At 59.0% G+C, this 13,883-nt stretch overlaps 1 protein-coding gene across 2 annotated transcripts in view; it reads right to left on the reverse strand.

Moving 5' to 3' along the window:
* LOC135269092 (lipase maturation factor 1-like) overlaps positions 1–13,883 on the reverse strand; it is an 83,224-nt gene that overhangs the window by 41,748 nt on the left and 27,593 nt on the right. Inside the window, exon 2 of one of the 2 annotated variants that reach the window (XM_064362860.1) lies at positions 13,444–13,753. In XM_064362860.1, the coding sequence (XP_064218930.1) occupies positions 13,444–13,753 (310 nt within the window). Of the gene's footprint in view, positions 1–13,227; positions 13,754–13,883 lie in introns of those variants that run through there. The other variant, XM_064362861.1, reaches the window with a different exon arrangement.

A 13,883-nucleotide genomic window follows, 5' to 3' on the forward strand; every position in this document is an offset into this window, starting at 1 on the left:
TAAAAGATTCTTTAAATAGCAGGTTTTAGCGAAGCTAATGACACGAAAAACTAAAATGCCTTCTCCTTTCATAGCTTTTATTCTATTTCCAACAGCTAGAACTTATGTTAGAAGACACTGACTGCCATGGGGTGATCCTGGGGGTTTATTTTGATCTTTAAAGAAATTCCAGTCCTCCTTTGGACGACGGGGTGTAGATCTGCTTTTGGATGGTGGGGCGGGAGAACGCGCCCCTCTGACCGCCTGGCGAGGCCGGGTGGTCAGCTGGGAGAACGCGCCCCTCTGACCACCTGGCAAGGCCGGGTGGTCGGGTGGGAGAACGCGCCCCTCTGACCGCCTGGCGAGGTCGGGCGGGAGAACGCGCCCCTCTGACCGCCTGGCGAGGCCAGGTGGGAGAACGCGCCCCTCTGACCGCCTGGCGAGGTTGGGGGCCTGCTCCCCTGCGGGGCCCCACACCTGACTGACACACGGTTGGGATCTCCGTGCTGAGGAAGCAGAAAGACCCAGTGCCCTGAGGACGCTGCACACGGCCCCACACAGGCCCTGCTCCTGCACTTCACAGGGGCTCCTGTTTCTATAGGAAGCCTTTGATTTAAAAGCACATTTGGTTCCAGCTACTTATAATCTGTAAGAAGGCTTCACGGATAAATACTGTTTAAATTTTAAGCTCCCCATTTTTGGGCAGGCTAGTTGTAAATGCGTAAGCAATCTTCCACTTTCTGGCCTAACACAAAGCTCTGCTGGAGGCCTATTTAGAAAGCGTGTAGTCGGGACTTAGTGATCCACCGTGTTCTCCTGAACCACCCCTGGGTTCCTCAGTTGTATCTGCAGCTGATCACATCATCATGACTGAAGTCTCTGTCATGTGGTGAAGGCCAAATGTGTGATTTACAGAAATTACAAAAAAAATGCCATAGGAAAAGAGCAGTGCCTTTGGGTGAGAGCAGCTGGGGGCCTTCCGTGTCTATCTGCCCCGCGGAAGAGGGGGTGTAGCGCCCACCAGACTGCTGTGCCTCCCACCCAGTCACCGGTCAAGGGTGCCAGCTAGCACTGGTAAGGCCGGGATGCTGGGTCTCGCTGTGCAAGGCCGTGGCCTGCCTGGTACAGGGAAGTGCTGGACGGCGGCTCTCGGGGTTGGCAGGGACGGGTTGGACGGCGGCTCTAAGGGACAGCAGGGACAGGACTGAACGGTGGCTATATGGGACAGCAGGGAAGGAGCTGGACCCTGACTCTCGGGGATGGCAGGGAAGGAGCTGGACGGCAGCTCTAGGGGACGGCAGGGACGGGCTGGACTGCGGCTCTCGGGGACAATAGTGAAGGGCTGGACAGCGGCTCTGGGGGACGGCAGGGACGGGCTTGACGGCAGCTCTGGGGGACGGCAGGGACGGGGCTGGACTGCGGCTCTCGGGGACAACAGGGACGGGCTGGACGGCGGCTCTGGGGGATGGCAGGGACGGGCTGGATGGCGGCTCTGGGGGATGGCAGGGACAGACTGGACGGCGGCTCTGGGGGACGGCAGGGACGGGGATGGACGGCAGCTCTGGGGGACGGCAGGGACGGGCTGGACGGCGGCTCTGGGGGACGGCAGGGACGGGGATGGACGGCGGCTCTGGGGGACAGCAGGGAAGGGGCTGGACGGCGGCTCTCGGGGACGGCAGGGACGGGGCTGGACGGCGGCTCTGGGGGACGGCAGGGACGGGCTGGACGGCGGCTCTGGGGGACGGCAGGGACGGGGCTGGACGGCGGCTCTGGGGGGATGGCAGGGACGGGTTGGACGGTGGCTCTGGGGGACGGCAGGGACGGGGCTGGACGGCGGCTCTCGGGGACGGCAGGGACAGGGCTGGACGGCGGCTCTGGGGGACGGCAGGGATGGGGCTGGACAGCAGCTCTGGGGGACGGCGGCTCTGGGGGACGGCAGGGATGGGGCTGGACGGCGGCTCTGGGGGACAGCAGGGATGGGGCTGGATTACCCACCAGGCCAGTGGTGCCAGTGAGGCAGCTGGCTTACTGTGGACATTACTACTGCCACCCTAATGTTTGGATTCATACGACAGAGAAAATAAAACGGTAATAACAAGAGGTGTCTTTGCAAACATGTCGCCACTTCCTGGAGCTGTGAAGAGTTAGCTCCTTTCTGCAGGTGAGTTTCTGCCTCGCAGCGATCCCTTCAGCCTGAAGATACTCCTTTACCATCTCATACAGTGTGTCTGCTGGCTAAGACTTCTGTCAGTTTTCAGTCATCTGCAAATGTCTTTGTTTTCACTTTTGAAGGATATTGTCACCAGATAGAACTCTGGGCTGACAGTCGTTTTTCTCTTTTTTTTTTTTTTTTTTTTGAGACGGAGTTTCGCTCTTGGTACCCAGGCTGGAGTGCAATGGCGCGATCTCGGCTCACCGCAACCTCCGCCTCCTGGGTTCGGGCAATTCTCCTGCCTCAGCCTCCTGAGTAGCCGGGATTACAGGCACGCGCCACCATGCCCAGCTAATTTTTTTTTGTATTTTTAGTAGAGACGGGGTTTCACCATGTTGACCAGGATGGTCTCGATCTCTTGACCTTGTGATCCACCCGCCTCGGCCTCCCAAAGTGCTGGGATTACAGGCTTGAGCCACCGCGCCCGGCGTTTTTCTTTAAACTTCAAGATGACAGTCCATGGTCCTCTGGCCTCCGGTGGTGATAAGAAGCCTGGCATATTTGAATCTCTATTCTCTGAGTGGAACGTCTTTTCTTCCTGGGTGCTAACAAGAGTCTGTCTTTGGTGTTCAGCAGTTTGACTCCAGCGTGCCCAGACAGGGTTTCTCTCACTGCTGCTCAGGGTGTGCCGAGCTTCCTGGACATGCACACTCACGTCTTTCCGCTGTTACTTCTTTAAATCCTCTCTGTGCCCCACTCTCTGTGGGCTCCGATCACCTGTTGGACTGCCTGGTGCCGTCGGTCGCAGTCACTGAGGCTCTGCTTATCTCAATCCTTTCTCTGCTTGTTCTTTAGCTTGGATCATTTCTGCTGAGGTCTCTTAAATTCACGGAGGCTTTCTTCTACCATCTCCAACCTGTTATTAAGCCCGTGCAATAGATTTTTCAGTACAGATACTGTACTTTTCAGTTCTAAAATGTCCAATTGCCTCTTCTGTAAAGATTCAGAGTCTCTGCTAAATTTCATGTGTTCATTCATTAAGACCACCGCCAGGTTGGGCATGGTAGCTCACACCTGAAATTCTAGCAGGGAGGCCGAGGAAGGTGGAAGATCAGGAGTTTGAGACCAGCCTGGCCAACGTGGTAAAACCTCGTCTCTACTAAAAATACAAAAATCAGCTGAGTGTGGTGGTGCCTGCCTGTAATCCCAGCTACTTGGGAGGCTGAGGTGGGAGAATTGCTTGAACCTGGGAGGCAGAGGTTGCAGTGAGCCGAGATATCACCACTGTGCTCCAGCCTGGGGGACAGAGTGAGACCTTGTCTCAAAAAAAGAAAGATGAATAGTTCCCTTGAGTCCCTGCACGTGTTTGCAGCGGCTGCCTTAAGTCCTCAAAACCTCTCTTCCAACTGCGGGGTCTTGGTCCTCACAGTCACCTTCTCCTGACCTCTGTTTTCTTCCTGGACAGGGATCATACCTTCCTGTTTCTTTGCCTATGCTGTAATTTCTTATTCTAGCTGACATTATGGAAGATGATAAAATCACTGAGCTTACCTTTGTCTGCTGCCTTGGAGGGTGAATGAGTCTGTCTGTCTGGTAAGCAGTTAAGATGCCGGAGGACGAGCTTGGTCTTTCCAAGGCTTGCTTCCAAGCTTCATCAGTCAGCCTCCCAGGTTCAAGCAATTCTCCCACCTCAGCCTCCCAAGTAGCTGGGATTACAGGCAGGCACCACCACACTCAGCTGATTTTTGTATTTTTAGTAGAGACGAGGTTTTACCACGTTGGCCAGGCTGGTCTCAAACTCCTGATCTTCCACCTTCCTTGGCCTCCCTGCTAGAATTTCAGGTGTGAGCTACCATGCCCAACCTGGCGGTGGTCTTAATGAATGAACACATGAAATTTAGCAGAGACTCTGAATCTTTACAGAAGAGGCAATTGGACATTTTCCAGGGCGAGAGGAGCCCTTCCCCCAAGACGTGGCCTTTCTGGGGGCACAGGCCGAGCGCCTGGTGTCCTACACAAGTCGTCTCCGGATTGGCTGATGGGAGGTTTGTCTTCTGGCACTGGCACCCTCAGACTCACCGTGAAGGTCACTGCTCCCAACCTGCCGCATCCCACCAGCCCTCAAAGACTCTCACCTTCCACATTCACTGCTTAGAACAAACCCAGAGACTTAGGGGAACCCGTGTGGGTTTCTCTGGTGACACCTCTGTTAGCTCCTTGACCCTGGCGCCTTGCCACACAGACACAAGCCGCCCTCCACTCTGATCCCTCCTGAGCTCAGAGAGGCCTTGTGTTCTGCTGGGTGCCCTAGCTGCAGGGTAGAAGGTGCTGAGGCAGAAGGCTGGGGCCACCAAGGCCACCCTGTATGTATCTTCTTTCCAGGGATGACAGTCCTGGGCACGTGTGCAGTCTGGTATTTCACTTGCTGACAGTTTATAGTGGAGGGCTCATCCCGCACCTGGTACTCTGCCATGGACAGTCATGGAAGCCAGGAAGACACATCTCTTATTTTAAAGTATTGTTTCAATGTGAGACATCCTCTCCCTCAAACCGCACCTGTCAGCGGGCCCCACAATCCCAGTCCGCAGGACCACAGCCGACCCCACGGATGAGGGCCCCACCCGCTGCGCTCGGCTTCCTTGCTGCCTGCTGAAGCCTCACCCCTGTGTAGGGCCCCAGCACCCTGAAGGCCCGACCTCCTCTGAAGTGTCACCCCTGTCGCATTTAGTGCGCCCTGATGGCTGTGAGATGTACTCTTTGGAGTCAAAGAAATACATGTCTTGTTAAGTTGAAAAAAAGGGGCCGGGCGCGGTGGCTCACGCCTGTAATCCCAGCACTATGGGAGGCCAAGGCAGGCAGATCACTGGAGGTCAGGAGTTCAAGACCAGGCTGGGAAACACAGTGAAACCCTGTCTCTACTAAAAGGACAAAAATTAGCCGAGAGTAACAGCGTGCACCTATAATCCCAGCTACATGAGAGGCTGAGGCAGAAGAATCACTCAACCCAGGAAGCAGAGGCTGTACTGAGCCGAGATTGCGCCACTGCACTCCAGCCTGGGCAACAAGAACAAGACTATATCTCAAAAAAAAAAAAACTTTGGCTGGGCATGGTGGCTTATAGCTGTAATCCTAGCACTTTGGAAGGCTGAGGCAGGAGTATTACACTTTGAGCCCAGGAGATCAAGACCAGCCTGGGCAATATAGTGAGACGACTATCTCCACAAAGAAAAAAAATGTCAGCCAGGTGTGGTGAGTGCACCTGTAGGCCCAGCTAACAAAGAATAAAAATGTCAGCCAGGTGTAGTGAGTGCACCTGTTGGCCCAGCTAACAAAGAATAAAAATGTCAGCCAGGTGTGGTGAGTGCACCTGTAGGCCCAGCTATTTGGGGAGCTGAGCGGGAGGATCGTGGAGCCAAGGAGGCTGAGGCTGTGGTGAACTGCGACTACATGACTGCACTCCGGTCTGGTGACACAGCAAGACCCTGTCTCAAAAAAAAAAAAAAAAGTTCAGCTGGCACTGGGTCAGAGTGAAAAAATTTTAAAAAGAAAAAATATTTGTTGACAAATGTTAAAGAGATTTAGCTTAAGAATGGAAAAGGTCACATCCTATTGGGGTAACTAGAAGGCCTTGGCAGAAAGGGCCGGGAAACGCACGTTACACGGCTTCAGGGAATCCACTCACTCACCACAGCGACTCTGGAAGAAAGCTCTGGACGCAGGAGACTGGGTAACCAAGTGCCTGAAAGACCAGAAAAGCCTCAGGACCACGTGCAAAGACAGACGGTTCTCCCTGCGCTGGCTGGCTGCCTGAAATGCTTCCCGAGAAGTCAATGCCGAGTCTGGAACCGGCTTCAGCTGTGCATCTGCAATGACTCATGGGAGTCCCTTCTCTTTTGAAGTGGGCCCCCGACCACAGACCCATCAGGGAGGGCGAGGGGCGGCAGCCACAGCCATGAAGCGGGGGAGATAGCTGGGTGGCAGCGGACGAAACAACTGTGTGCTTTCCGCATTCGTCGTATTGTGGTTGCAAATCCCTGAAACCTCAGATGCCAACTTTGCCATTACAGCTCTGAGCGGGAGGGGAAGCTTCTGCAGACAGCACCCATGGCCACACTATCCCACGGCCACCATGGTCATGCTGTCCCACAGCCATGCTGCCCCACGCCACTACGGCCATGCTGTCCTGCAGCCACGCTGTCCCATGGCAACTACAGCCATACTGTCCCACAGCCATGCTGTCCCGTGGCCACTATGGCCATGCTGTCCTGCAGCCACGCTTTCCCATGGCCTCCTATCCAAGACAGGGCATCTTCTGAGGCCACTGACCCAAGGTCAGAAAAGGCCTTTTAGGGGTGATGCCTGGACAGTTCTGTCTTCCTGCCGAGGCAACAGCAGACTTTCAGAGCAGACTGGAAAGGTGAGCGCTGACAGGGACCCCCTGCAGGAGTTCATGTCTGCAGTTCACACTGTTCTGAAAGTGGCCTTAACAGAGGACATGAACAGGTCCACCCTCAAGCCAAATGATGTGGCCTCAGTCACCTACAAAGCCCACGCTCTGCCGTGGTTCCTCCACCTCTCAAGGACCTTGCGTTGTCCGGTGGGCCTGACCAAGCTGAAGTCGGGGCACCCCCTCTGCAGTGTCCGCTGTGCTCAGGAGGGGCTGTGTAGCGACCTGAGTGACGACAGCTGTGCCAGCAGACACACACAGGCTCCCACACGACAGACACACACCCACCCCCAGGGCTCTGTCCGGCCGGGAAGGTAAAGCTGTTCTGTTTCACGTCGCTCACAGGCAGAGGCCCAGCACGTGGCAACAGAGTCCGGCTTTTCCCATGCCGTTTGGAAGCGGGCACGACCACGACCAGCTGACAGAGACGCCCAGGGTGGGCTCCCACCACGGGGTCCCTGAACTTTGTGAAATGAAGGACTTCACTCTTACCACTGAATATGTCTGCGCCTTGTCAAATGCCTTCCCACACACTGACACACAGACAGAGGCCACGCCCACCCGGTCAGGGCTGTGCAGGGGCAGGTGCCGCAGGCACATGTGGAATCGCCTTACGTTTCACTCCTGGAGCCCACACACGCTGTTCACGGTCAGAGAAAAACGGAGCACGGAGCGCGGCGTCCCCTCTGGCCCCGGCGCTGCTCTCGGCACTCTTTGAAGTGGATCCGCCGCCCTCCTGCCCAGAAAGGAAGCGCCAAGGGCAGCTGCCTCCAGAGGAAGGAGGACCCCTGAGGTGTCCCGACTCCGGTCCAAGTTTCTGGGGAGAATCTTCCCTTCCTTCTGGAGTCGGGATGGTGGGGAAGGGATGGCTGCGCTGCTGTGCTGAAGAGCAGCAAAGGAGCCCGCAGGGCCGCTGCCAAAGCCAAGCACGGACCACAGGGCCAGAGCCAACGTGCCGGAGAAGCTGGAGCAACTTCGCACGCTGGAGTAGAAGCTGTCTCAGGACTCCGGCGTCCTGCGAGGCCGGCTCTCAGCAGTTGGAGGCCGCTCGAAAGTCACTTCGAGTTCCGTGCACTCATGATGAAGCCGTGGCTGTCTCTGTCGTAAATGTTGCCAAACCCCACCCAGACATTTACATTCCTAGACCAAGCAGACACAGCCACAAAGTACCACAACCAAAACGTGCCAGTCCACGCTGCCACAAGCCATGCTCAGGTGAATGAGAAATGGGAGCAGAGAGAAGCCTCCCACGCAAGGGGCTCACGACTCCTACAAGCCCCAGAGGCGGGCGGAACCTCAGTCCTCCAGTGAGGAATGCACAGTGACGTCCTCACCAAGAGTGCAGGGCGAAGGGGAAAAGCTGCTTCAGCACGCAGACGCCCAACCAGCACGGCCCCACCAGGCCACTGTCAGACAGACCACTCACGCAGATGTGACAAGCACGGCCCCACCAGGCCACCGTCGGACAGACCACTCACGCGGATGTGACAAGCACGGCCCCACCAGGCCACCATCGGACGACTCAAGCGGACGTGACAAGCACGGTCCCACCAGGCCACCGTCGGACAGACCACTCACGTGGACCTGATGTGCAGGGAGGTACATCACAGGCCCTGAGGCTTCAGGGAGAACCACTAACAGCCACGTGCACTCCCATGAGAGCGCCAGATCCCAACACGCCACTTGTGCCTGCGCTGACAGCTCACAGGTGCCTCAGCAAAGTCAGGCCTGTGTGCTGTGGACTGGCCCTGGGGCGGAGCCACGTCATGGGTGCCTGTGGCGTCCCCAGGCCTCCTACCCTGCTCTGGTGACACTGACCTGCTTGTTGAATGAGATGACACACTCGAGTGTAGCTGAGAACTGAGGAAACACCAGCACCTGGACTGGCAACGGTGTCCACCCCAGCACAGCCACACAGGGGGACCCTCCATACAGCTGCCCCGATGTCAGCTGCGGCCATCACCGCATGACCCTACAGAGCCTGCGCTGTGGCGCCAAGTCCAGCTCACAGACACCCGCGCCTCTGGCCAGGGCACACATGAGCCAAGGGACCTACGCTCGGGGCAGAGCACTCGGGCTCCCGGAAGAACAAGGGGAAGCGCACGCGGCCACAGACACTCCCACCGCAGCCCAGCCGCCCTAACCATTACGGAAAACACAGGATCCACAGCCCAAGGTGAGGCCGGCCTGCGCCATTCCACCCCACAGGCTTCCTCCTGGGACATGGTCCTGGTCCCGACCACACAGCCCTGAGCCTGCTGCTCCTGTCCTCCTTCCCTGCCAGACGCCACAGCCGTCCTGAGTCTCCATGCAAAGCCTGGCTGGCCCATCGAGGGTAGAACCAAGCTGGGTACACAGGGGCCAGTGAAGGGCAGCTTCCAACAAGGCCACACACACCCACACCAGCCTGCTACACGTCCACACACACACCCACACCAGCCTGCTACACGACCACACACACATCCACACCAGCCTGCTACACGACCACACACACACCCACACCAGCCTCCTCCACGTCGACATACACCCACACCAGCCTCCTCCACGTCCACACACACACCCACACCAGCCTCCTCCACGTCCACACACACACCCACACCAGCCTCCTCCACGTCCACACACACCCACACCAGCCTCCTCCACGTCCACACACACCCCACACCAGTCTCCTCCACGTCCACACACACCCACACCAGCCTCCTCCACGTCCACACACACACCCACACCAGCCTCCTCCACGTCTACACACACACCCACACCAGCCTCCTCCACGTCCACACACACACCCCACACCAGCCTCCTCCACATCCACACACACACCCCACACCAGCCTTCTCCACGTCCACACACACCCACACTAGCCTCCTCCACGTCCACACACACACCCCACACCAGGCTCCTCCACGTCCACACACACATCCCACACCAGCCTCCTCCACGTCCACACACACCCCACACCAGCCTCCTCCACGTCCACACACACCCACACCAGCCTCCTCCACGTCCACACACACCCACACCAGCCTCCTACATGTCCACACACACACCCCACACCAGCCTCCTCCACGTCCACACACACACCCACACCAGCCTCCTCCACATCCACACACACATCCCACACCAGCCGCCTCCACGTCCACATACACCCCACACCAGCCTCCTCCACGTCCACACACACCCACACCAGCCTCCTCCATGTCCACACACACCCACACCAGCCTCCTCCACGTCCACACACACACCCACACCAGCCTCCTCCACGTCCACACACACCCACACCAGCCTCCTCCACGTCCACACACACCCCACACCAGTCTCCTCCACGTCCACACACACCCACACCAGCCTCCTCCACGTCCACACACACCCACACCAGCCTCCTCCACGTCCACACACACCCATACCAGCCTTCTCCACGTCCACACACACACCCACACCAGCCTCCATGTCCACACACACCCACACCAGCCTCCTCCACGTCCGCACACACACCCCACACCAGCCTCCTCCACGTCCGCACACACAACCACACCAGCCTCCTCCACGTCCACACACATACCCCACACCAGCCTCCTCCACGTCCACACACACCCACACCAGCGTCCTCCACGACCGCACACACCCACACCAGCCTCCTCCACGTCCGCACACACCCACACCAGCCTCCTCCACGTCCACACACATACCCCACACCAGCCTCCTCCACGTCCGCACACACCCACACCAGCCTCCTCCACGTCCGCACACACCCACACCAGCCTCCTCCACGTCCGCACCCACCCACACCGGCCTCCTACACGTCCGCACACACCCATACCAGCCTCCTCCATGTCCACACACATACCCCACACCAGCCTCCTCCACGTCCACACACACCCACACCAGACTCCTCCACGTCCACGCACACACCCATACCAGCCTCCTCCACGTCCACACACATTCCCCACACCAGCCTCCTCCACGTCCACACACACCCACACCAGACTCCTCCACGTCCACGCACACACCCATACCAGCCTCCTCCACGTCCACACACATTCCCCATACCAGCCTCCTCCACGTCCACACACACACCGCACACTAGCCTCATACACGTCCACACACACATCCACACCAGCCTCCTCCACGTCCGCACACACCCACACCAGCCTCCTCCACGTCCGCACACACCCACACCAGCCTCCTCCACGTCCGCACCCACCCACACCGGCCTCCTACACGTCCGCACACACCCACACCAGCCTCCTCCACGTCCACACACACCCACACCAGCCTCCTCCACGTCCACACACATCCACACCAGCCTCCTAAACGTCCACACACACCCCCCACACCAGCCTCCTCCACGTCCACACACACCCATACCAGCCTCCTCCACGTCCACACACACACCCACACCAGCCTCCTACAGGTCCACACACACCCACACCAGCCTCCTCCACGTCCACACACACACCCACACCAGCCTCCTCCACGTCCGCACACACCCATACCAGCCTCCTCCACGTCCACACACACACCCACACCAGCCTCCTCCACGTCCACACACACCCACACCAGCCTCCTCCACGTCCACACACACCCACACCAGCCTCCTCCTCGTCCATACACACACACCCACACCAGCCTCCTCCACGTCCACACACACCCACACCAGCCTCCTCCTTGTCCGCACACACCCACACCAGCCTCCTCCACGTCCGCACACACCCACACCAGCCTCCTACATGTCCACACACACCCACACCAGCCTCCTCCCCGTCCACACACACCCACACCAGCCTCCTCCACGTCCACACACACCCACACCAGCCTCCTCCTTGTCCGCACACACCCACACCAGCCTCCTCCACGTCCGCACACACCCACACCAGCCTCCTACATGTCCACACACACCCACACCAGCCTCCTCCACGTCCGCACACACCCACACCAGCCTCCTACACGTCCACACACACCCACACCAGCCTCCTCCCCGTCCACACACACCCACACCAGCCTCCTACATGTCCACACACACCCATACCAGCCTCCTCCACGTCCGCACACACCCACACCAGCCTCCTCCACGTCCGCACACACCCACACCAGCCTCCTCCACGTCCACACACACCCACACCAGCCTCCTACACGTCCACACACACACCCACACCAGCCTCCTCCACGTCCGCACACACCCACACCAGCCTCCTCCACGTCCGCACACACCCACACCAGCCTCCTCCACGTCCACACACACCCACACCAGCCTCCTACACGTCCACACACACACCCACACCAGCCTCCTACATGTCCACACACACACCCACACCAGCCTCCTCCACGTCCACACACACACCCACACCAGCCTCCTACACGTCCACACACACACCCACACCAGCCTCCTCCACGTCCACACACACCCACACCAGCCTCCTACACGTCCACACACACACCCACACCAGCCTCCTACATGTCCACACACACACCCACACCAGCCTCCTCCACGTCCACACACACCCACACCAGCCTCCTCCTTGTCCGCACACACCCACACCAGCCTCCTCCACGTCCGCACACACCCACACCAGCCTCCTCCACGTCCACACACACACCCCACACCAGCCTCCTCCTTGTCCGCACACACCCACACCAGCCTCCTCCACGTCCGCACACACCCACACCAGCCTCCTCCACGTCCGCACACACCCACACCAGCCTCCTCCACGTCCACACACACCCACACCAGCCTCCTACACGTCCACACACACACCCACACCAGCCTCCTACACGTCCACACACACACCCACACCAGCCTCCTACATGTCCACACACACACCCACACCAGCCTCCTCCACGTCCACACACACACCCCACACCAGCCTCCTCCTTGTCCGCACACACCCACACCAGCCTCCTCCACGTCCACACACACCCACACCAGCCTCCTCCTTGTCCGCACACACCCACACCAGCCTCCTCCACGTCCACACACACCCACACCAGCCTCCTCCACGTCCACACACACACCCACACCAGCCTCCTCCACGTCCGCACACACCCACACCAGCCTCCTACATGTCCACACACACCCACACCAGCGTCCTCCACGTCCACACACACCCACACCAGCCTCCTCCCCGTCCACACACACCCACACCAGCCTCCTACATGTCCACACACACCCATACCAGCCTCCTCCACGTCCGCACACACCCACACCAGCCTCCTACACGTCCACACACACCCACACCAGCCTCCTCCACGTCCGCACACACCCACACCAGCCTCCTCCACGTCCACACACACCCACACCAGCCTCCTACACGTCCACACACACCCACACCAGCCTCCTCCCCGTCCACACACACCCACACCAGCCTCCTACATGTCCACACACACCCATACCAGCCTCCTCCACGTCCGCACACACCCACACCAGCCTCCTCCACGTCCGCACACACCCACACCAGCCTCCTCCACGTCCGCACACACCCACACCAGCCTCCTCCACGTCCACACACACCCACACCAGCCTCCTACACGTCCACACACACACCCACACCAGCCTCCTACATGTCCACACACACACCCACACCAGCCTCCTCCACGTCCACACACACACCCCACACCAGCCTCCTCCACGTCCACACAGACACGGAGCCGCTGCTTCTGCCTCCCTGTCCCGGTCCTGTGTCTCCAGCAGGCTAGCAACGCAGTCCCTTACATGAGGTCGAGACACTGCAAAGAGCTGGGGTTTTAACCTGAGGATGAGCAGCTGCTCTGGCTGGTGGACTGGCCGCTCTGCCTCAGCCTGAGTAAAATAAGGACACCCTCCTGAGTGACAGCAAGCCCTGACCCCCAATCGCCCGCTTCTCCTACTCACCAGATCTGGCCCACATTGACCAGGGACATGTAGAGGCCCCAGAGGGCCGCCATGAGAAGCATGTTGGCGCAGCCTGTGATCAGGACGAAGGACGAGATGCCTAGTCCGAGAAGGGCGAGCAAGTCCAGGTTGGAGTTCATGTCTGACCAGTCCATCAGCCAGAGGACGGTGGGTGCATAGCTGAGGGCTTCCCAGCCCACCCTGCCCTGGAAGTACTGCTGGACGCTCCTCAGGTACGCTCTGCAGGGGAGCAGCCCCCTGTCTCCAATCAGCTGCTTGTTCTGATGGAAAGCCACCAGGAACGCCACAACTGGAAGAGAAAGAAGACAAAATGAGCGTGACTATGAGCAAAACGTGTGGACCCCGTGGGCGCTGCTCAGGTGTGCAGGGCGGGGCGGGGCGAGAAGGGGAGGCGCAGTCTGGCTGACGGTTTCTCAAAA

Source organism: Aotus nancymaae, unplaced genomic scaffold, assembly GCF_030222135.1.
Source record: "Aotus nancymaae isolate 86718 unplaced genomic scaffold, 86718_ANA_hifiasm-v0.15.2.pri h1tg000049l, whole genome shotgun sequence".
Classification (NCBI taxonomy): domain Eukaryota; kingdom Metazoa; phylum Chordata; class Mammalia; order Primates; family Aotidae; genus Aotus; species Aotus nancymaae.